This window comes from Triturus cristatus, chromosome 2_1 (assembly GCF_964204655.1).
Source record: "Triturus cristatus chromosome 2_1, aTriCri1.1, whole genome shotgun sequence".
Taxonomy (NCBI): Eukaryota; Metazoa; Chordata; class Amphibia; order Caudata; family Salamandridae; genus Triturus; species Triturus cristatus.
The window spans coordinates 125,445,949-125,469,464 of record NC_140581.1 but is presented as its reverse complement, the minus strand read 5'-3'; the positions used below and the strand labels follow the sequence as shown (position 1 = coordinate 125,469,464).

The 23,516-nt window shown below is 45.8% G+C and overlaps 1 protein-coding gene across 3 annotated transcripts in view; it reads left to right on the top strand.

The window, feature by feature from the left end:
- The window catches only part of UBE2R2 (ubiquitin conjugating enzyme E2 R2), a 149,225-nt gene that overhangs the window by 65,089 nt on the left and 60,620 nt on the right, over nt 1-23,516 (top strand). For 2 of the 3 annotated variants that reach the window (XM_085628840.1, XM_085628849.1), the window contains exons 2-4: nt 10,685-10,771; nt 13,437-13,534; nt 13,636-13,683. In XM_085628840.1, coding sequence (XP_085484966.1) covers nt 10,685-10,771; nt 13,437-13,534; nt 13,636-13,683 — 233 coding nt within the window. The remainder of the gene's footprint in view (nt 1-10,684; nt 10,772-13,436; nt 13,535-13,635; nt 13,684-23,516) is intronic. The other variant, XM_085628841.1, reaches the window with a different exon arrangement.

Here is a 23,516-nt window from a genome sequence, read left to right as displayed (position 1 = left end):
CGAGGTTTCGTGCGTGGTACATAGGGATGGGTGGATCCCTGGTGGTGTCCCAGGCAGACGTGCAGGGTCCGAGGATGAGGCCCTCGGTCTTCTGAGTTGAGCTCCAGACGGCTGTCTTTCTTCCAGGCTGCCACGTTCTTCATCTCGTCCTGAAAGTAAAGTCTGGTGTCTTCGGGTTTCTTTGTGTGAGAGGATGAGCTGGGTGTCATCGGCGTAGGCTGCAACACTGAGCCCATGCTGTCTTAAGATGGTGGTGAGGGGGGGCCATGTAGATGTTGAAGAGCATGGGGCTGAGCAAAGAACCCTGGGGTACTCCGCAGTCGATATTGGTGGATTTGGAGATGAAGGGAGGGAGTGTGATCCTCCGGGTTAGTATTACTACTGTACGGCATGTATATGCACACACACTGCCACCCCCCCCGTGCACACTGCCACCCCCCGCACACTGCCACCCCCCGCACACTGCCACCCCCCGCACACTGTCACACCCCCGCGCACTGCCAACCTATTCTTACGCGCGCTTAAGCTGCTCCCCGCCCTTTGCACGCTTTTCGCTCGTCTTTTTCATGTTTAACCACATCACAGGTGTGTTTTCCAGGTGTCTCCCTGGTTTGCTACCCCCAGGTAACTTCCCCTCCCCTCAAATGTCTTAATATTTCCTATGCTGCTTGCATGCCTTCTTACGCCTGCATGTGTTAGTGTAATGATACAACAGCCATCAATCACACTTAGCCAAAACGCACAAAAATCTATTTTTTACAAAGTTTGTACAGTGTCCTGACACTGTACAGCACCGCCAAAACAGTTGAGTTGGCACAGACAGCAGGTCCCAAGATGGAACCTATTAGTTTTGTCAATTGTTTTGCTGAGTCGTCCTGACTGGTGTTGGTGATGTCCGATAATAGTCCTGTTAAATAGTGGAAGGATGTCTAATAGGTTGGTTGTGTTGTCTTGGGACGGGTACTCTTTCTATGGAGTCACATGCAAGCCTGCTGATTCGTTAAGGAACTTGCAACAAAAATAACATTTACACTGAGCATTTCAGGAGGAAAAATGACCCGGGGCGTGGGGTGGTGGGCTGTACGCACCCGGACAGTAGTAATCTTTAGAAGGCTCCTGGGGAGCTGTGCATGTCACCCTTCGAAGCTGTGGCATCCCGAAAACTCTAGCAAATCTATAAACGTTTTGCACGCAGGCAGAACCGCACGACATAATCTCTCCCCGATAAATGTTTTTTTGAAAAAAAAAAAAATTACTGAAATTGAAGCCTTCGAAATTTGAAATGGCGGCCCTTTTATAGTGCACATGCTCTTGTTTTATAATTCCACAATGTGGAATGCCGGGAAGCTCGAAAGGCTGCATTAAGACATGGATTTCGGCAGAGCAAGGAGCAGCATATAAGGTTCCTTGTAAGCCTCTCCATAGCCTGGTGTGAACAAAAGCACTGCATAGCCAACAACCATCTTCGGGTTTGGCGCACCTCGGTTTAGTTGGCCCAATTCTTATCTCCGTGCACATTTGCCGAGATGGGAGTCTGGCTTGTGCTGCACTCAGTCGGGCTTTGCTCGTTTGAGCGGGATGATCCAGGCTGTTTGCAGAGCCAGGGTGCTGACAAGGCATTGGCATAAATAGGCTGCCTGTGTTCCAGGGTGTGCAGCCTGCCTGTTGCTAGGGACGGCTGCCTTTCTGCTTCGAATGTGGCTTTAACCCATGGGCTTCTGTAACCATCCTGCATGGAGGCAGCAGAAATGTCTAGGCTTTGGTTTCAGCGTTGGCTTGTCACACGAATGTCTACCCTTTGAACTTGGCATTGCTTGGGTGTCTGGTGCTAAAAACATTGGCAGTTTTGTGTATACCTGGTCACTGCTTACATGTTCCGTTTGTTGAATGGAAATGTTGTTGGTAGTTCTTTGAGAATTAAGTTATGCATAATTGGGGAAAAATATATTTAAGTATCTTCAGGGTATATTTAAACTTTTATTCAGTGGGAAATAGTTAGTTCAATTCAGACTTCATCCGTTTTTCCTCACCCTCTGCAGCAACATTATTGGCAGCAGATACTTCAAATGTTAGAAACGTCCCATTTTTCAGAAAAAGCGTGTTGCGGTTATACAGGTTGTTGGTGATTAATCCACCAGACCCTTTATTGTACCTGGGCCGTAAACAGGAGTGTGACCTGTAAATAGATAAACGAAGAATGGGCCGAGGCAAAGTTTGCACCGAATTCGCTGGTAATATCCTCCCGCCTCAGACGTTAACAATTTATATACTTCGATAGATACTATTTCAATCTGCCAAGGCTTTGGAGATGTGTAGGGCACGGAATACAAATCATTACCTGGCAGATACTTAAGGATTTGAGACTGCCCCGTAGTGGTCTTTCATATTTGACCGATATTGGCCAAAGATAGGGGATTGTCTTGGGCGATCGGTGGGTAGATCAGTAAAACTCGACCCTAAAATAATGATGTGGGGAATCCTGGAGGGATGGAGTAGGTCACGATATACTTGAGCCTTCATTGTTATAGGCCTACAGATAGCAACAAGCATTTGCAAAGACAATAAGTCTCTCCTATGGGCCAGCTTTTGGCTGTCTTAATCAGTTGAGGGTGATCTGGTGGTGGGGGGTGGAGAGCAGTATAGTAAAAGTACTGTGAAGTTTCATGGCACTTTTTTTTTTATCTTCCATTTGTTGTGGGGGGGTCAAAAACGGGTCGCTGTGTGGGGGAGGGATGGAAAGCACCTTGATGGGGGAGAAGAAACTGACACTTGTAGAAATATACTAATTAGAGCTTTTTTCCCAAAATGCAAGCAGTGAGCAAAATTTAAATATGGATAACGGTGAATTATTAATCTATTTAATAGAACTGGATCCCCGTTTGTGGTTTATTTTGGTGAGTAGAGCAAATTAATGCCTGGGGAGGGTAGGTAATATGGTGACTGGTTATGACAGGTTGATAAAGAACAGTAACCCAAAACAAATTCACGCCCAACTACAGTACCAATTGGAAAATTTATATTGACAGATGTTTATTACTGGGCATGTTCACCAGTTAATTTGTAGCTACCATATAATGTAGAACAGGCAAAATTAAAAAATTTGGTAACACATTTGTTGCATGCAAGTAATAATTTTGTTTTATTAATGTTCATATAAGTCTTGATGTAAGATGGGACGTGGCCAAGCAGGCTACGATGGCAGCTGTGGTCTGAGGCTCCGCGATCGGGCCTACATTTTGCCCGTTTTCAGGCGTTGTTCTCAGCGGCGAAACCTGATTTAGATGCCGGAATCTGGCCTGCACCCATTGATGCCCTCACCTTGTTGCCACCGAGGGACCAGACAGCTGCAGCTCTGAAGGTGCCGGATCAGGGCTCCGAGCCACAAGATGGTGGGCGCGCATCCCGGGAGTTGTATCTAGCCAGCCTGGACGAACACCTCGGGACCCGCACTGGCTCGCAACCACAGCGGACCACCCGCGACTGAGGCGGGCGCATAGGGGCTGAGCATCGGGGCAAAAAGCCGCGATAATCCCTGATCGTGCGCCTGCATCCAGCTCCGAGGAGACGCGAGAGGGGACGGACAGCCATCTTGCTTCGGACGCGACTCTCCCAGGCGGCAAAAGGTCCGAGCCGGGACTTCATTGGTGAGGCATCCAGGGGCGGCGTGCCCCCTCCTGCCGGTGGTCCGAGAACAGGGAGCCGACTATCGCCCTCAGCTCAGCGGTGATTCCCTGGACTGGGCCCCCCTCGGCCGGGGCCGCCTGACTCCAAGATGGCGCTAGGAGTTCGGCGGGACTCTAATTTGGGGATCCTGTGAGGCGCATCTCAGTGGCAAAGAGGTGAGCGGAGCTCTCCTACCCCCCATGCATGTAAGAGACCCCATAGCTGAACGGCTCACAGACCTGGGAGCATCGGAGCCGAAGGCTGCCTGACCTTAATATGGCGGCAGTCTCCATATCTGTCACTGCCTCAGGCAGCGCACCACTACAACAGGGATGCACGAGACTCGGACCCTACACCAACCACGACCCCCGCACTACCCCCGCTTATTGGGCTATGCGCAAAGGGCGCTTGGGCCACTCTGGAAGTGCTTACCACTGGCGGTGACGGAGACACCGGCTGGGGATCCCTCTCTCTCTCTCTCTCCAGACGGCTGCACCCCGGTGCTTGGTGAGTGCCGGTCCGCAGACCGCTGGACCCTGCGGGGAGCCTCTTTTTCAGTGGATCGCATACCCCGCTCTCTGCACCAACGCTTTCATCACGCGCAATCTCCCTAGCCGCTGCCATGGAGAAACCGACGGTGACCCAACACACATCGGTGCCCGAGTCGGCCCCGGAGAACATGCCGAAGACCCGGACATGGGTAAACGCTGCTGTGCCACAGACCGACCCTATGATCTCGGACAAACTAGACCAGGTACTTGCAGCCATCGAACTCTCCAGGGTGTCCATGGAGGAACGGCTCGGTACCTTGGCAACAGACATTAGCCTTATCCACGATGACCACCGCAAACTGGCGGACAAAGTGAAAGACGGGGAAAAGACACTGGCCGACCTGCAACCCGTAATCAAGACTCACCAGAAGATGCTACAGGATGTCCTGCACCGCCTAACCCTTCTGGAAGAATGCACGGATGATTTGGAAGGGCAATCGAGGCGCTGTAACATTCGTGTGCTGGGTTTGCCGGACGTAATTGAGGGCTTGAACCCGCTGAACTACATGGAGGCATGGGTGAAATCCTTCACCCCAGAGACGTCCCGGACGGCATTCTTCTCCATTGAGCGCGCCCACAGGGTCCCGGCCCGCAAACCGCCACCAGGAGCTGTCCCGAGACCGATGCTGGCGAAGTTCCTACATTTTCACGACAGGGATGCGGTGCTGCGAGCAGCAAGGGTGGCAGGCCCCCCTGCAGGTGGAAAATAAGCAGACCATGGTATTCCCAGATTACGCACGAGCAGTACAGCAACAACAGTCTTCGTTCTTGGATGTGAAACGTCAGCTCCGAGAGAACAATATCCAGTATTCCCTGCTCTTTCCAGCTCGCCTCAAGGTCCTCTATACCGGCTCTACTGTCTTTTTCACTACCGCCGAGGAAGCACATGATTGGGCGGAATCATCAATGCCCACAGCAATCCAGAGCCGAAATTAAACGAGACCCCCACCCTTAAAATACCGCGAACCTGGAGACGCACCCAGAAGCAGCAACGCGGCAGAGTAAATGGCATGACCAGGTCACGTACCCAAGACTCTCCAGACCTGGAACAAATCGTGAAAGAACAACTGGAGGCCCTGCAGGCAGTGATCGACCTTCAGCCATCCCCCCCCCCCCTCCCCCCCTACAGAGGTCATAGATTGACCCCCGCACATCTTTTCATCGGAAGGGGAGAATGACAGCGATGGAACATTATCTTGCGAGGACTCCATTACACCCCCTCTGGTCACTCCTCAAACAGCGGACAACATCCTAGATGGACAAACTAGGACCCTCTCTACATGAGATGTGCTTGCTGAGAGATCTGTGAGGGCAGGTACACCCGGAACTCACTAGCTAGATACTCTCACCGTAGCCATTTCACGGCATGCCCTGAGCAACACCCACAGATCCTACAAAGGCCCGATCCGCGATTGGCCTAGCGCATACACACTGCCGCCCCCACTATATATTGTTACACCCTCCTCGCTAGGGAGAGTAGGTTTGGACGTATCGTCCCCAACGATGGGTCCTTGGTATTGGGACTGTTTCCCGACCTCAGTTGTACGGTTTGTTATCCCAGTTCAGCAATGCCCCAACCCCCCTCATGGAACAACATACACCCGGGTACTCGAAATACATAGACCGGCGCGATGGGGCGCGCGTGCCCTCACCCGACTAGGGAGGTCTCGATTACCATGCTCCACCAGACTTATGTTCCCCTTTTGTTGCACACTGTGTTGCGTGGTTATTGCCATGGCTCTGTGTCACTGACATCAACATCCTCACACTCCATGTCAGAGGGCTCCACACACCGAGCAAACGGTGTGCAGCGTACTCGTATGCAAAGCGCCACAATGTTCGGATAGCATTCTTACAGGAGACGCATCTCATCGCGACAGAGGTGGGAAAACTACAGACTAAATGGCGCGGCACTATATGTGCCACGACATACTCCGCATACGCACGCGGAGCACTGATCTGGGTTCAGCCGGGAACTCCTTTTCAGGAACTCCAGAGGGTGGTGGATAAAGAGGGCAGATACACCTTGTTAGAGGGACTCCTCGATGGGCAAGTAGTACTCCTGGGTAGCATATACGCCCCAAATGTAGAGCAAGACAAATTCTGGGATCACCTCACCGTGATTCTGGCCCAATTTACCTCCATTCCCTGAATTTTAGGTGGGGACTACAATTGCACGCTGGACCTTGCCCTGGACTGCTCCCACCCCCCTCCCGCACACTCTCCCGCCTCCAGACAAACCGAAAGATTCCGGGCCTGGATTACACAATGGGTGCACACTGACGCGTGGCGAATGCGCCACCCACAGACCCGGCTGTACTCATTCCATCCCACATAACCTACGAGTCCGCCTAGACAGATTCCTATGCTCAGCAGCGATTTTACCCAAAATTAGTCACACTGACTACATGGGCAGGGTCATATCTGATCATGATGCCCATATCCTACGGTTAACCTAGAGACCCCCACACCCCCCCAGTCCCCACCTGGCGTCTACCACGGGATTGTTTATCAGACCAGGTCTTTATGCACGAACAGGGACGTAGCATCCAAGACTATTTTGCACACAACGCAGGCACAGCTTCCTCCACATTAGTAGAGTGGGACACATTCAAAGTAGTGGCCCGAGGAGAACGTTTTAAACAAATCACAGGGGTCAAACTAACACTAGAACAGGTGCTCACCAAGGCCGAACATCTTGCCGCAGCTACTAAACGGGACACCACATCCGCCGAAGGGGCAAAGCGGATGGCCACAGCAAAAACAGAATACCAAGCCACCTGTGCTGATCTCCGCCGGTACAATTTTAGATCGTATGCAACCCGGATGCATAAAGAAAGGAATAATACAGGCACATTGTTGGCATTGCTAGCCAAGCAGGACACAGACGTGAAGCCCATGACAATACTGGACCCCCAAGGTAATTTAGTGCGATCCCAGGCCGAGATTCTCTTAGCGTTCCACTGCTACTATGCGGAGATTTACAACAGTCCGGCTCCAACTACACAGGCCATAATAGATTGTTTCCTCGACCCCTTGACAATACCCAAAGTCAAGAAGACGGATAGGACGGCCCTAGATACGGCGATAACCTCCACAGACATAACCCAAGCCCTGCATGCCCTAGCCCGTAACAGAGTGGGCTAAAGAACGGTGATGGATCAAACCCAGATCTGTTGACTGGGTGTGAGTGTTTGATTTGTTCTGATGCTCTGTCCAGCACCACCCCCTTTTGTACCAACTTTGTTCGCCATAAGTTGGCAGGGTATGCTCAGACGTGAGTCCCTTGCTCACTTTGCCACTGGATTCAAGCAAGCCTGGCTGAAGACGGCTGAAATGCCAGAAACCGGTCCTAGGAAGCTTGTTTCCGGTCCAGGGAAGGCATGGCTTGGCAGTTCGGGCTGGACTGTTCCCAAGAGGCACAGGGTCAGACTGATTTGCATATGGCCATGTCTGAACTGGGGTGGCAGAGTGGGCTAAAGAACGGTGATGGATCAAACCCAGATCTGTTGACTGGGTGTGAGTGTTTGATTGGTTCTGATGCTCCGTCCATCACCACCCCTCTTTTGTACCGCCTAGCCAGTAACAAGGCACCGGGATTAGATGGGCTCCCGCTGGAATATTACACCACTTTCTCCCCACAATTGGTCCCTCGACTAGTAGAGATGTTTGCGACCACGTTAGGGATCTCGGCAGCTCTCCCCTTTCTAAGGGAATCCGTAATCGTGACCTTCTTAAAGCCACACTGCGATCCGCAACAGATGGCCTCCTACCGCCCTATCGCGCTCCTCTCCGCTGACTGTAAACTCCTCGGGAAGATATTAGCGGACAGATACACACAAATTATACGACCTCTGGTCCATCCGGACCAATGTGGATTCGTCCCCGGAAGACTCGCATCCCAGAACATACGCTGAATATTCCACGTCCAAGACCAGGTGAGAGATACACATCCCCGGTCAGCTTGTCACATCCTAGACCTCGAAGGCCTTTGATTCCCTCACTTGGCAGTATCTCTTCTCGGTCCTGCAACGGACGGAACTTGGTCCCATCCTCTTAGCATACACACAACTCTTATACACCAAACTCACTTCACGTGTCAGCATAGGACTGTACATCTCTGCAGAGTTTGCGGTCCGGAGGGGCACGAGGCAGGGCTGCCCGCTGTCGCCCCTACTCTTTGCCCTAGCAGTCGAACCCCTAGCTATACGATTGCGACAAGAGGGGACACACTGGGGCATTCCCATAGCAGACACCATACACAGCGTCTCCATGTATGCTGATGACCTCTTAATATACGTACGAGACATCACGGAAGATTTAACTCCTATCTGGGCGACACTAACAGAATTCGTAGCAGCCTTCGGGTTAAAAGTGAATTGGGATAAATCCGCAGTATACCCACTACATCCAAACCTACCCTCCCAGGACATATGGCTAGGCTGCCAACAGATGGCCTGGAGCGCTGAAGCACCCCATTACCTCGGGATCCGTCTCTACCATTCCCCGACCGACATTTTCGAGGGTAACCCCCGTAAGGCATTGGCGGGCGTCTGAGCCGCAATCGGATTTTGGAAGAGCCTCACACAGGCCCCGATCGGCCGGGTGGTTTTAGCCAAAATGATAATGGTTCCACGATTGTTATACCACTTCACCAACTTACCAGTGATCCCGCCTAGAACCTTCTTTCATGACTTAGCCTCGCTTCTCAGTACGTTAATCTGGGGTCCCACCAGACATAGAATAGCACTGAAGAAACTACAATTACCCACCACAGAGGGAGGACTGGGCGCTCCCTCCTTTGAATCCTATTTCCTAGCGGCACAACTACAATGGCTATCCTACTGGACGGCAGATAGGCACACAGACGAAACGCACACCATGACTGGTCAGGTACCCATATCGGAGCTCCATCGCCTATTACTACCCGGCACTAAACCAAAACGTACATATCCCTTACAAGTAGCAGTGGCGTGCAAGTGTATGCAAAGAGTACACCGAATGTCACCGGAGACACCCCTGTACTCCCCGTTATTCCCGTTGGTTGGGTGGCCCAAACGCAAACACTATTACACAACCAACATGCTCATCGCCTGGACGAACTGTGGCATTACCGAGATGGAGTCCCTTTTCGAGGACGGACAGCTGAGACCGTTTCAAAGCCTTAGGGATGACTACGGTGTTCCCCCAGGCCGGTTCCTACTCCACCGTCAACTTCTTGAGTTACCGACCATACCATGACCTCTCGCTAGGGGAAGCCGAACTCACACCCAGTCCTACACACGGTTTTACATATGGGAAGGGGGGGGCGACACTTAACCACTTGGCTATATAAAGCCATACGAGAACTTACTAATAAACCATTAGAGACCCTGCGAACCACTTGGGAGGAAGAAATCGGACGCCCACTACATGAGAGAATGGGGGAATGGGGTAAGGCCCTGGAATACCCCAAGAAGGTATCTAGAAACGCACGCTTTAAAAATATACAATTCTACATACTCCATAAAGCGTACCTGACACCGGCACGCCTTCAGCTATTCTATCCAGACGCACAGTTTCTTTGCCCCAGATGCCAATCACAGGAAGCAGACTTTCACCACATGTTTTGGAGTTGCCCCTCAATCTGATCCTACTGGCAAAACATTCATGCCTCTCTAAGGGACCTCACATGTCTCACATACATGAACACATGGGAGGCCAGTGCATTAGGTATCTTCCGGAAACAAAAACAATATAAAGTGCACACTCTATTTTATTTCACTAGCCGTGTTGCTAGCTAAGCGGAATGTGGCCATGCACTGGCGTTCCCCCACGGGAGCAACACACAAATGGGCTGCGGCGGAAGAGGAAACGTTGCGGGAGGAGGAGGTGAGGGGGATACGCAAGCACCCCATTTCTATGGAGTGGGCCCTACTACTACATCGCTTCAAGCAATCGATTCCTGGTGAGGACCCAGGCGGCGCCATACATACACCAACGGTCCTACAACCACAGGATCCGACCATAACTGACCATACCAGACCTTCCCCGGTGGCGTGAACATACCACTGGCAGTAGTACCACACACCACGTCACTTTAGACGACTGAATATGAGAGTTAGACCGACCGAAATCCACTTCCAATAACACAACCGTATCGACTACCGGTACACTTAACACCCACACGCCTATTCCGACGTCAGACATAAAAACCCGGGGATGAAATTCCATGACCATTCCCCAGTTATTGTTGTTATATTTCTGTTTATGTGGCATGCACACAACCGGAGACCCCAGGGTTAACAAAATGTCTCTCGACCAACCCTCTTTTTCTGAATAGTGTTATACTGTGGTATGAGATGTAACATGCAATTCAACTGAACGTATCCTATTGCTATTTGTCAAGATAAACTATAAATGCCAATAAAAATGTTACCAAAAAAAAGTCTTGATGTGAGATTGACCATGCTTTTTTGTCTCCATTCTAGGCTCATATTAAATTCCCCATGGACTATCCTTACTCACCTCCAACTTTCAGGTTCCTGACCAAAATGTGGCATCCCAATATTTACGAGGTGAGGATGAACTTAATTTACATTAAATTCTATGCATCTTAAAGTTTATTTCTTAGTTCTTCTCTTGTTAATGCCCACAAACTTTGACAAGATATGAATGCTTCAAAGGTGGACTCCACTGTTTTTGTTTTTTAGTACTATGATCTTGGCCACTTGTTAGATATTTGCTCCGGTTTATGAAGTCCCATTGGCTTTTCTAGTGCCTTTTCTGCAAGTGCTACATTTGCCTGTACACGTCTTTACATTCATCACATCCCGTAAAGCCATATACAAATATTTATTGGTTAAAGTCCTCCATAGTTACGCTAAAATGGTTTGTAAGTGAAACTGTAAATTATTTGTGGACTGTAAAATGTTTAACGTTATACCGTACAACTTTTTAAATTCATTTGTCTAGGATCTGCCTAATATAAAAATCTATTAATCACTGGGATCTTCGACTTGATCCCTATTAAAAATGAATACTCAATGTATTTTACCTTTGTGCATATTTCTGGATCTTTGCAAAACAACAAGAGCAGAATAACACATTTCTTAATGACCACACGTATGCTGCCTCGGTCCTTTATACATAGGGGGAAAAAAATCACACAAGCTTTTTTTTTTTTAGCTGCATCAGCATTCACAGCTACCTCGAACGCAATGATGAAAGTTTAAAAAAAAAATTATTACATGTGGCTGGTGAAACAGCTAAAGCTTTCTCTTGGCCAGACCTAAAGTTATAATCTTATTGCATGTTGAATCTTGAGCCTCTTTCCTGCTCACAGAGCAGACTTCTTCACAAAAGCAAAATGTTATGGTGATGGCCCTCTGGCTACGTAAAGTGCATCTATTTGTTCGTGATCCTTTTTAAAACATTTTTTTTTAACAGTTTTATATAGCACGAACTTGACCCGAATTGGGTAACGAGCGCTTTACATAGCACCAGTTGCATTACATGAGGACACATTCATTTTTGTTAGGCAAGGGGAGATTTAAGTGATTTGCCCAGAATCACAGGATGTTCAGCGTCATTGCCGAGACTCGAACCCAGTTCCCCAGATTCTAGGTCGACCGCCCTAGCCGTTAGGCCAACTCCTCTCCTTCTCAGTTTTTACACTTTTATAATCATACTGGGCTCTGAGTGTTTGTCCCATATGGGGAAACAGATCTTTGCATTAAACTCTCCCTGGTTAGATTGGACATTTTCAGTTGATGCAGCCCACCTGCAGGATATGTATCCGGTTCCTGATGTGCTTTTTTTTTTCTTTTTTTTTTACAATTGTTTTTAATAAACATTTTGTCAACAGCTGGCCGTTTCAAATAACTACAAGCATATACATTGTGGTACATGAAATCGCAAGAACAAACTATTACTAGAAACACCTACAAAATACAGGGGGGTTGAGCCCCCCACGTGCATACATCCACATGACTGAAAGTGCAGAGGTCGTAGCAATAATCACATGTGGAACATAGCAGACATGGCATATGCCTAAACAATATCTACCGCTGCTAGCGAAGTGAGAGCATGAAATGAAACTCCCAGTGAGACAGTCCGTCACCCGAAAACATGGAGAAAATAAAAAAAAACTAAGTGGAGGATAGCTGGGTTATCCTACATATGAAACTAGCAAAACATTTAAACATTCCTGATTGCAGCATTGCTGCTCTCTAAACTTCCACACACCCTGCAGAAAGCCCTGAATGAGAGGCAAGACTGGAGAACTGGTAGGCAGTACATCGCACGACCCACCATCAAAAACAACTAGCAGCGGGGCCCACCCCTGCTTATACTATACGTGCACATCAGACAGCTGCACCAACTCCGCACACATCCCACCCATTCCCTGGTGGTTACTAAGACCACGACTCCTGATTTGCTCTTAACAAGATTCTTTAAATTTGTGTTCGTTTTCTCTTTCTCTGGAGGAGAAACATAAGCCTTTTGGCTAGTGGAAGAAGCTGTGAGAGGGTAAACTAAATGGTATTATGTGGGTTGCTTTAGTTCCCAGGACATTCTAGGTATGTTGAGGTAGACCCCATAGCACAATTGTTAAAGTCACTGTGTTCTGGTTTTATCTGATAAGCAGCAAGCAGCCACATATGCTGAAGATCCTTGTTCTGATAAAGACTCCTGAGAATCCAATCGCCCTCTTTCTTCAGCCTCCCCTTCCCCAGTCACCAACTGCACAAAGCATCCCACTCTCCATATGAGGTTGAGATATGACATGTGTACTACTGAGGAATGAATGAGCATCAAGGACAGTGGTAGTGTTAAGGAACCCTAAGAACATTTTTCACTTTGTTCAAATTAAAACTTAGTTAAGTTACCCTAAGTGGAAATTAAGGAACTAAGACTCGTCATTATATCTTCTTTGATCATTTAAGGGAATTCTGCTGTAAGATCCTGACTGTTATTAAAACTGACCATTTTTATAATGTCCTCATTGTTAACACAAAATGTGTGGCTTCAAATACATTGTGGAGATACACATTTGACAAAACTGTGGCCTATGAAATATCTTGGTCAGCTTAGTAGAGAAATCATGACCATTCTTTTGTCTGATTCACCTCTGCCATGCATTGCACGCATCACTATGGATAACATTTTGTTGAACTTGGTGTCAGAAAGCTTTAAATTAACTTACTTAACTTAGTGTTGCTTAATCTTGATCTGTTTTAGAATGGGGATGTATGCATTTCAATTCTTCACCCACCTGTAGATGATCCGCAAAGTGGAGAGCTACCATCCGAGAGGTGGAACCCTACGCAGAATGTCAGGTACTACTCGTCATCTTGTCTGTCGCACTGGTTCATGGCTGGTGTCTTAATTTATAAAAATGAATCTAAATATTGTTTCATATCTGTTGATTCACCAACAGAGCTGGTAACGCTTTCCTACTAACTCTGGTTGCATGGCAAGTTTCAAGGTTAGTTTATTTTACTATGCACTGGACCATGCATGTTTCTTTGGGTGAACTTCGCAGTTACCGGAAAATTTCCTGAAGCATATTTGTTGATCAGCCACTAATTGCTTCCGCCCGTATCCAACAGTTACTAATCCCATAACTTACTATTCCCTTTGCCCAATATTCTCTGGCCTTCTGCAATGCTATGATTGATTGCACAGAACTTGCACACATGGGTGGGCAGTAAGGAGTGCTTAAATACCTTTAAATATTTAACGGCTCACATCCGTACAGTTTTGTAATATTGTGCTGGGTACAACTTTAATGCAAAGGTTTGAAAATGAGTTACTTGCCTCTGAGTGCAGTTCTCCAGTATTGGTATCTTTCATAAATTCACATGCTTGAATCATTCCCAGTCGTTGAAGTGGGAGTCCCACTGTACCATAATAAAGCATGGTGTATCACTGTAATTGGCTACAATGGTAATGAGTAATCACTTGGATAGCCCATCTGTCCTTTTTTTCAAAGAAAGGGCTAAACTTCAAACCTTACCAAATCAGGCGATATCACCCTCTAGAACACACCCAGGAGAGAATGATTCCCTCAGTTTTTAAAGCACAAGTGGGAATAAATAATCCAGAGCTATAAGGGGAACCTCTCCGGTGAGGATGGTATGTAGCATGTGAATCTATGAAATATGCCAATACTGGAGTGCATTTACTGGCAAGTAACTAATTTTCTTCTCTAGTATTGGATCATACATGCATTCACATGATTGGATCAGAATAGCAAGCAGCTTTGTAGTTAAACCTTTGCAAGATGAATACCCATTGAGGATGGTGGGTAACAGTTTAACATATAAATAGATCAACACTCTGTGTATGATAAAATAAACCTGTTGTATACGACGTGATTATGTGTATGTAAACACACACACACACACACACACACACACACACGATGTACCTGTAAATAATCATAATTAAGTACAGAAACAGAGGCTCACGTTATTTGAACAGATGTCGTAACACTGCCTGTCCCATGTCTGCATCACTGTGCTGTGGTGGGTACTCTTCCATCTGGCAGCACGCCATACTTTCTCCAGCAGAACACCTTCAAACGGGGCAGCCAAAGTGCACCTTTTCCGTGAGTGGCTTGCCAGCCTTGGAGTGGCAAAACTGGATGGCGGCAGAGATTCACCTTGCGATGGTTGCCCCTCTGACCGAAGTACCCTGAGTTTTCTCATAAGATACCAACAGTTTATCAGTTTTCCAAAGGTGCTTAGTACGATGCAAGTAAAATTTTAGGTATCTTTTAATTTCTAGAGTATGGGAAAATCTTTAGGCTGGTGATGTTGAATTTGGGGGAAAAAGTTATTAGTATAATAGGTTAGTTGAGATGAAACTTTCGGAATGGATTTTGGATTTGTTAAATAATTGAATTCAGTAACTATGCACAGGAGTGGAGAGAGGCTGGGTCTGGATGCAGAACTTGGCCCTCGTTCATCAAGCGCGGACGTTGTCCATAGGCAAATGGAATTGGACTCCAGTAGCAGGAGAAACTCTGTGGACCAGTGTTATCTGGTCCACTTAGGAGTAATCGGGATGAGATGACCGCCTTCCACTTTCATTTTGTTGAGAAACTTCAATATTAGTGGGAAGGGGGGGAGGGTGTAAGCATAGATTACGGATCATCTGATTAAAAGGGAATTCTGGAGCGGATATCAAGTGGTGTAGGATTTCCATTTGGTGTTCTCATTGGTCGTGAAGAGATCCATAATGATGATATTTTGTTCAGTTCCGACTGATTTAATTCCCACTTGTGACCTCCGTCCTTAGCTTTGCTGAGTGTGTCCGCCAAGGTGTTGCTTGCACCCGATAAATGCTTGGCTTTGCAAGAAATATGTGTTGTGATCCAGCTTCAGCGCTGATAGGCTTTCTGGGAGAGTCCTAGCGATCATGTGCCCCCTCGCTTGTTGACATAATGCATGTTTTTCGTATGGTCTTGTACGTACCAGCACGGATGACCCTGTTATCCTTGGTAGAAACGCTTACAAGGTGAGAAAAATGACTCTGTTCTGAAGTGCTGACCACTTTCCTTGGATTTGTAGGTCTTGGGGATGACCGCCCCAGCCGTCCATGGAGGCATCTGTAGTAATGACCAAGTCGGGTATTTGTGGCAAAAACTTCGGCCCTTGCAGAGATTGGAGATCTGAGACCACCATGCTAGTGTCTACATCATCTTTGGGTTGATGTTGATGAGTTTGTCAAAGGACCTTTCTGTCTGGATTCACTGTTAATGTAACTCTTGTTTTCAAGGGTGCAAGAGGGACCAGCTTTATTGCAGAGGACATCATTCCCATCAGCGGCTGAAACAGACTTTCTTCTGGAAAGTTTGACTGCTAAATGTGCTTGTCTTTGTTGTTTGTCCTGCAAGAGAAAAGCCTTGGTTTGGATTGTATCAATGTTGGAGCCTAGAAACCGTATCCTCTGTTTCTAAGTAGTTGTTGACTTTTGATGGTTGAACAGAGACCCAGTTTGTGAAAGAGTGAGGCAAGCTTTTGTGGATTTGGACACACGCAATGGTGTTCGAGCTTTTAGCAGCCAGTCGTCCAGAAATGGAAATTCCTGATGACTTTGCTTTTTGAGTGTGGCTGCTACCGGAGCAAGCCATTTGTTAAAAATGTAGGGAGCTGAATTGAGGCCAGATGGGAGAACTCTGAACTGGTTATTGGTACTGTTGAAAAGCAAGATATTTGCAGTGTTTGGGATGCATGAGACTATGGAAGTCTGCATCCTGTAAGTCCAGAGTTGTCATATAATCTCCTTGGTTTAAGAGATGCAGGATGTTGATGTGACAGTTGTTGACAGCTTTGAGGTAAGTTGTATGCATTGATGGTTCAGATGAGGATGTATTTGGGCAATCCCCACCCTATGCAGATAGAGTACTGGGCTCAGATGATACTGCCTCTGAGTAGATTAGTTTGTATTTCTACTTTTTCAGAGATTCTCCGTGGCTGGACGTTTTTAAGGGCCTTTCTGCTTTCTTCAGAGATCACTTGGCCCTGGGATCTTGATCTTCGATTTTTTTTATTTTTTTTTTTATTTTTTTTTTAGACCTTGCTGAGGTATCACTGTCTTCCTCAGAAGATGATTTGAGTTATTGACTACTGAAACCACAGAAGAAGCCCCCCTGCTCTGTCCTTCAAGGTTTTGGAGGAAAAAGTGTGACCAATTTATTCTCATTTACCTTATGTTGGCGGTAGAAACAGTCCTTAAGTGGGTCATCTACGTTTACTCTTTTATTTTTGCAGGCCTTACAGGGTCTGAAAAGGGCTTTCTTTGCTGTATCAGACAGTGTAGAAGATCTGCAAGTAGAAAACTGAACTGAGCTCAGGGAGTCTCCCTTCACACATGGCATGCAGTGAACAGATGAGTAAATTAGCCTTCCTTGGGAGTGTTCTAGAGGGTGCTATCGCCTGATTGGTTAAGGTTTCAAGTTTGGTCCTAAAAAGGAAATAGCCTATCTAAGAGATTGTTCATTACCATTGTAGCCTATTATAGTGCTAAACACGCTTTATTATGGTACCATCGCACTCTCACTTAGTTTGGGTATGATTCTGTCGTATAGTTCCTAAAAATACATAGTCTGCGCGTTTAGACAACATGAACTAAGGGATTGGTGTCCAGACTGATTCCAGACAGCCCTAAAGGATATGTTAGCCCATAGACCAGCTAGCTCACAGTGCCACCATAAGCCCCCTAACCTTACCAAGGAGTGTATAGTTTCTGACAACTATCGAACATGACCACCCTTGATTCTTCAGGGATCGTGGAAACTGTGTAGTACTTTTCACTCAGTCAAATATGCTCACTTGGTCTCAGAGAGATGCAAAGAATAAAAGATGGGGACGTTTTCAATAAGCATTTATTGAACCAGTGTCATTCTAGTATAAAATGTGCGCTGCGACAATCAGAAAAAACGATTTATAAGATTACAAGCACCAACAGAGTAAATAAAAGGTAGAATTCTACCATGGTGCTAACAGTGCATATAATCAAACATAATCCTAAAATGCAAATGTGTGCCTAGTAAGTATGTGGGTGTAAAGCCAAGAACCCCTAAAGAGCCAACCCCGTTACCTGATGGGAGAGAACGAAGGAGGTTGTCTTGGTCTCTAGTTGGACACCCCGTAAAGGATGTCAGACTGCTGCATATTATAGCGTCTGCAGGCCAGAACCTCAGCATCTCATGTCAGCATGAAGCTTCTCCTCCGCCTATCTAGTGTTGATATGGGTTTTTATACCATAAAGATAGCCTGGGGGTCCCTAACATAATCAATGTGTTGGAAGTATGATTATGCAAATGAGCCTAGAACAATACCTGCGTTTATGCAAAGTAGTTCTTTCGCCCGAGGATGAAGAAGACCATGACCCTTTACACAGAATGTTCATGCTCGTCATGTGCAGGGACTTTTCTAAGAACCATCATGCATAATAAATGAGGCTAATTTCTAAGAAACTGATCGACATTTATTCTGCACTTAACTGGGTAAAAGGTCAGTGCTAGAACCGTTATGCAGAGGAAGGTAGGACAAATGCAGGAATGTCATGTAGCTACCTAGTTCTATATTGGGATACACAATTCAAGCCTGTGAATCTACAAAAGATCCAATACTGGAGAACTAAGGTAATCTCTTTGAACCCAATTCCTTGGATTGATTTTATGCCTGCTAAATCAGTGTAGTCAGTCCTGCGCAGCATTTCACAGAAAGGTGGGAATGTTGGTGCCTGAGAACAGCACATATGCTGCTTACATCATATTTCTTTACCCTATTGAAATACTCACATTTGGTGTTCCTTTCAAGTAATAAATGTGTGCTGCAACAAAACTTAAACCCTGCAACAAGATTATCTGAGATTTCTAGATTTACGGTTCCTTTAAAATTGTTTAATATGTTAACACTGCCTGACCAAAAAAAAAAATATAAAATGGATTAGTTACGTGTGCCCCAAACCCTAAATATTGCTCTGGTCCTCCTTGTTTATAAATTGAAATTGATCTTCTAAATGCCTGTTCTGTAGTATTTCTTTCAATCTATTTATTTTGTTGCCTGAAATGCAATTAATTAGCTAATGATTGTTCAAAGAGGTGCTTTTTCTGCAGTTTAGCTCCTCTGTGGGAGACTATTAATCCAACTGACTCAAATTTTGGATGTGACAAGTTATACAGGCATCTTAGTCAAAGACTGCACAAGTTTGCTATCCAGGTTTAGTGCTCAGAAAGGCAGTCATGACTTATGTCAAATTACAAGAAGTGACATGGACATAACCGTTTTGTATCAGTGACATAACTGTGTATCATAGTATGTGCGGGATAACCTTGGAAAAACAGAGTGAGTCACTTGTAACTCATTTTTTAGCATCAATGTTTTCCATTAATTTATAATTGATGCGGAGACTGCACAATTCAGTACTGGTTGTGGAAATACACTGACATTAATCTGTAATGGAATTGTGTTATGAACCCCCAAAGTACCCCAATATAGATGTAAGTAGTTGCACTAACTTTTACCTACAAGTGTCCTACCATTGTTCTACATATCTGGTCTGGCATTGACCTTTTACCTAGTTAGGTGATCATGACTGTTGTGTGGTTTTCTCGAAAAACCTGCCTCGTGTATTCTGCATGAGGATTCTCAGTATCACAGCAGGTTTACCATCTTCTGCATAATAATTCTGTAGAAGGGTCATCTCTATAGTCTTCCTTGCCCGACATGCCTATAGTACACTTATAGATAGAACCCCTGAGGGTACCTTTTGAGTATATAAGCACTACATCTTTGCTGGGCAAACCAGAGGAGAAAGACTTCCATACTGATACGCTGACGCAAGATGCTGAGGTTTCTGTGTGTAGACACACCAGCATGCAGTGGTCTGACATCCCTCGTAGAGTATACACCTCGAGACCTCGACTGGCTCCTTCGCTCTCCCACATCAGTTAATTGGGTTGGCTCTATGCTAAGGAGATTCTTGGCTACATACATGCTAGGTACATTTTGGTACATCTAGTTAGTGTTTGCATCGTAGGAGTACTCATTATTATGGTCATGTATTCATCTGCCTGCATATATTCATTGCCTTAGGACTATGGTAGAATTCTACCTTTTTCTTTACTCTACTAGTGCTTATAAGTGTATATTTCGGTTTCTGTCTCATGGTTGTTGCAGCACACGTATTTTATACTTGAATGACGCTGGTTCAATAAATACTTATTGAAAACGTCCCCATAGTTTATTCTTGTATCTCTCCAAGCCAACGTCCGCATGATTGATTGAGTGAAAAGTACTGTACTGCTTCAATGATCCCTGAGGGGTCAGGGCTGTCATGTTAGATAGTTTCCAGAAACTATTCGCTCCTTGGTAAGAAGGGCTAACTGTGATCTAGCTGGTCTACAGACTAACACATTCTTTAGGGGGTGTCCGGAATCAGTCTGGACTCCAATCCCTTAGTTTGTTGTCTAAACACGCAGATCCTATATAGATTTGTAGGAACTATATGACATGGCGGCGCCAACGTTGGTTTGGTTCTTATTTAATGGTCAAATCTGAGTAGTTAAGTTGTTTTTTTCTCTCTCAGAGACCCCTACTAACATCTACCCAGAGACATCTGGAGTGGGGAAGGGAAAAATCCGGCACAGCTGAGTAGCATATCATATGTATTGGCTGTAGGTTTATTCAAGCTTGTAGGCTAGTAGTTCCCTACATTGTGCATAAAACCTCATTTGTCTTAACTCTCAACAATGTCTTTTGAAGAGAACACTTCGTTACATGCAAATGCATCGGGGAATGGGTAACAGGAATGTGCTCGAAACATTTCAGAAAATGTCAGAAATGCACTTGCTTTAAAACTAGCAGTTTGTAGTCTCAGCTTTAGGTGGGACTGTAACATTCGTAATTGAGGCACACCAGCCATTCAGGACGGAGGTATGCTGTTCATGGGTTAAATTCCCATCTGCAGATGCACACACAAATACATTTCAAGCTTACACCCCGGATTAAATATCAGAAGAATATTGTCCATACGAGGACATTGGAGTTCCGCTCAGTTACCTGGAGCATATAAACTGGTTTATAATCTCCAGGTCACCACAGAATAAGTGAGAATGTCTGCTCAGCAGAAACGGAGTGACTTGGCCGGTCTTAGCGGCTTACACGCTGCATCCAGTTATTGACACATTGCCAATAGGAGACTTACGTCCACTTCATAAGGAAATAAAACTTTACAGAAATCTGACACCGTTCGTTATAAGAACAGTCCCACTTCAACCAACTAAAATCACCACAGCAGGTCAACTACAAGGAACTGCAACTAAAATTACCCCACAAACACTGAATGCAGTTATGGGAAGAATGCCCGTTAAACGTGAGGAAATGCCATTCTAGATAGCACAGAAAATAGCACAGTTAGAGGCAGTGATTCCATACACAGGCCCACAAGAAACACAGAATATTGACAATTTGCTTGCCAATGGGGATAGCTCCCCAGATAATTTGGGAGCCAGAGCTATCAAACCACAAGTAATGGGTAGTCCTGAAAAGGATAACACCAAGCAAGCACCGGATTCTTCAAAAAAGAAATGGGATAGTAAAAAACAAAAAATAGAGAAAACAGATCTGTCAAGGGGTGGGTCTCCACAGTAGGGGTGGGCGGAATTTGCGTAATTGCGTTACGCAAATCTCCTCGAAACGGTAAAAAAACTCCGCGAACACGCAGAAATTCCGCGAACACGCGGAATTGCTTGTTCGCGATGCTTTTTTCCTGTTCACAATTGCTGTTTGCGTGCTCAAGGAGAAATATCTCGCGAACATGCATTTTGAGAACGCGAACAAGCAAAAATTTCGCGAAATCGCGGAAAGCAGACTTTTGAGCAATTTCGCGTTCTCCGCGGAACGCGAAATTACGCAAATTCCGCAAATTCCGCGAGCGGAACGGAATTAGCCGCCCAGGCCTACTCCACAGCAGGAGCCCTCCGAAAGGAGGTATAACCTCAGAAATCGTGATATTAAAAAACCTGAGGCAGTGATTCCATACACAGGCCCACAAGAAAAACACAGAATATTGACAATTTGCTTGCCAATGGGGATAGCTCCCCGGATAGAGGATTGTACCACTTGGGGTACAGTTTTCACAGCCATCTATACCATAACTCATGGTATCCCTTCAATAGCGGTGCTACCAGAAGTATTCAGATCAATACAGAATGCGTACGGAGCAGAACCAGCTCTGAATTTAGGGATGAGGTTATTAGGCAATTTTTCTCAGGTATCTACAATTATGTTAGCAAACATAAAAGGGGAGGCAGCATCAGTGGCAATACACCAATGCTTGAGGTAATGCACTCCTGCCCAACATGAGCAAGAATTACTGAAAATTATCAAAGATGCATACGCCGAATTAACCACAAGTAATGGGTAGTCCTGAAAAGGATAACACCAAGCAAGCACCGGATTCTTCAAAAAAGAAATGGGATAGTAAAAAACAAAAAATAGAGAAAACAGATCTGTCAAGGGGTAGGTCTCCACAGCAGGAGCCCTCCGAAAGGAGGTATAACCTCAGAAATCGTGATATTAAAAAAACCTGGTCGGGATACTGATGCACACTCCTCTCATTCCTTCGTTCATCGAAAAACTCAGCGAGGTAAGGATGGTCAGAATACAGATCTGAGAACGAACAAAGTCTAGAGACGCACAACGCAGCTCAGACTTTAATATAAAAAAAGAAGATAAACAAAAATCAAAACCTCAATTTAAGAAGAAGAAGCAGGGCTTAAAATAAGAAATGCCCAGGCTACTGAGGACTCAACTTCTGAACGGGGAATGGGATCTGACAATGCTAGACAGCACAGCAGAAGTAACAATAGCTCGCCAGAACCTAATGGAATTTCTGGTGACAGCGGTGTTGAATGAACATATCACGGAAACACTTGATACTAGGGTAAGTGTACCACACCAGTTATATGAAATAACACTCCATATGGAGGGCGACATACCTAGAAAGGTTAAAGGTCTTTTTTGGGAAAACCTGTCCTTTGGCTCCAACATTTTTTTAGCAGAAAGAAATTGGCTGTATGAGTTTATGGGTCGCCCAAAAGGAAAAACTGTAATCTTACCATCCTTCTCTTACTTTGTTCCAGAATCACTGACATTCATACGCTCAGTAGTGGGCGGTAGCACTAGCTCCTGCATTATACCTCAAACATGCAGCCATGGGATGCAGAGTCAACTCACCATGTAATCCCAGTAAAAACGACTCCAGAGACAGTACCCAATAAAGCATGACGTGAAAAAACAGTTTAGGGCGATCTTAGATCAACTTGAATACCAAGGTGTAATAAAGAATTGCACCTCTCCCATGAATAATCCTTTGTTTACCGTAATGAAACCCGAGAGTTCATATCGCCTAGTTTTGTACTCCAGGCATTTGAACACATGCACAAAGACCTTTGCAGTACAAAATCCATGTATTAATAAGTAACATTGTGCGGAAAAATACAAATAGACACTAGATATCTCAAATGGATTCTTCTGCCAAAATATAGCGCCTGAAAGCAGATATTTGACCACATTTTCAGCCCTAGGCTCTGTGACCATTTTGTAGACTGCCCCAAGGATCTAAGAATAGCCCCGGGCTGTTCTCAGCAAGAGTAACAGATTTACTTCAAACCTTTGAGGGGCATTGTCCTATGTAGATGTCTATCTGATGGACTATAAATTACATGAACAACATAATTTTGGGGTTTGCCTCTGAGGGATACAAATGTAATCAAAAGAATAAAAAATTGGCCAACTAAAT